Source organism: Acanthisitta chloris, unplaced genomic scaffold, assembly GCF_000695815.1.
Source record: "Acanthisitta chloris isolate BGI_N310 unplaced genomic scaffold, ASM69581v1 scaffold5289, whole genome shotgun sequence".
NCBI lineage: Eukaryota > Metazoa > Chordata > Aves > Passeriformes > Acanthisittidae > Acanthisitta > Acanthisitta chloris.
The window spans coordinates 8,800-9,065 of record NW_008692959.1 but is presented as its reverse complement, the minus strand read 5'-3'; the positions used below and the strand labels follow the sequence as shown (position 1 = coordinate 9,065).

General features: G+C 62.0%; 1 protein-coding gene across 1 annotated transcript in view; it reads right to left on the bottom strand.

The window, feature by feature from the left end:
* Positions 1–6: 6 nt before the first annotated feature.
* Positions 7–266, bottom strand: part of LOC103809989 (ras GTPase-activating protein 4-like) — a gene marked incomplete at both ends in the record, with an annotated part of 5,183 nt that continues 4,923 nt past the window's right edge. The window contains 2 exon segments of the mRNA XM_009082865.1: positions 7–91; positions 170–266. The exon segment at positions 170–266 is cut by the window's right edge and continues 3 nt beyond it. Coding sequence (XP_009081113.1) covers positions 7–91; positions 170–266 — 182 coding nt within the window.

The window sequence follows — 266 nt, the reverse complement described above, 5'->3', positions numbered from 1 at the left end:
AGATGCCAGGGTGGTAGGCACGGAGCACACGGGGGTTGTTGCCGCACACCTTGCGCAGGGCTGACAGCCACTGGTTCAGCTCATTGACGCACTGAAGGATGGGGAGGTGTGACAGGACCCCCCGAGGTATGACACCCCTCGGTGTGTCCCCTGCTGTCCCCCCATCCACCCTTGCACTGAGGTAAGCTGTCTCCTGCTGCCCACCCGTGTCCATGTAAACCACCTGCATGACGTGGGAGCTCCCGAAGCTCTTCTCCTCCACCTTC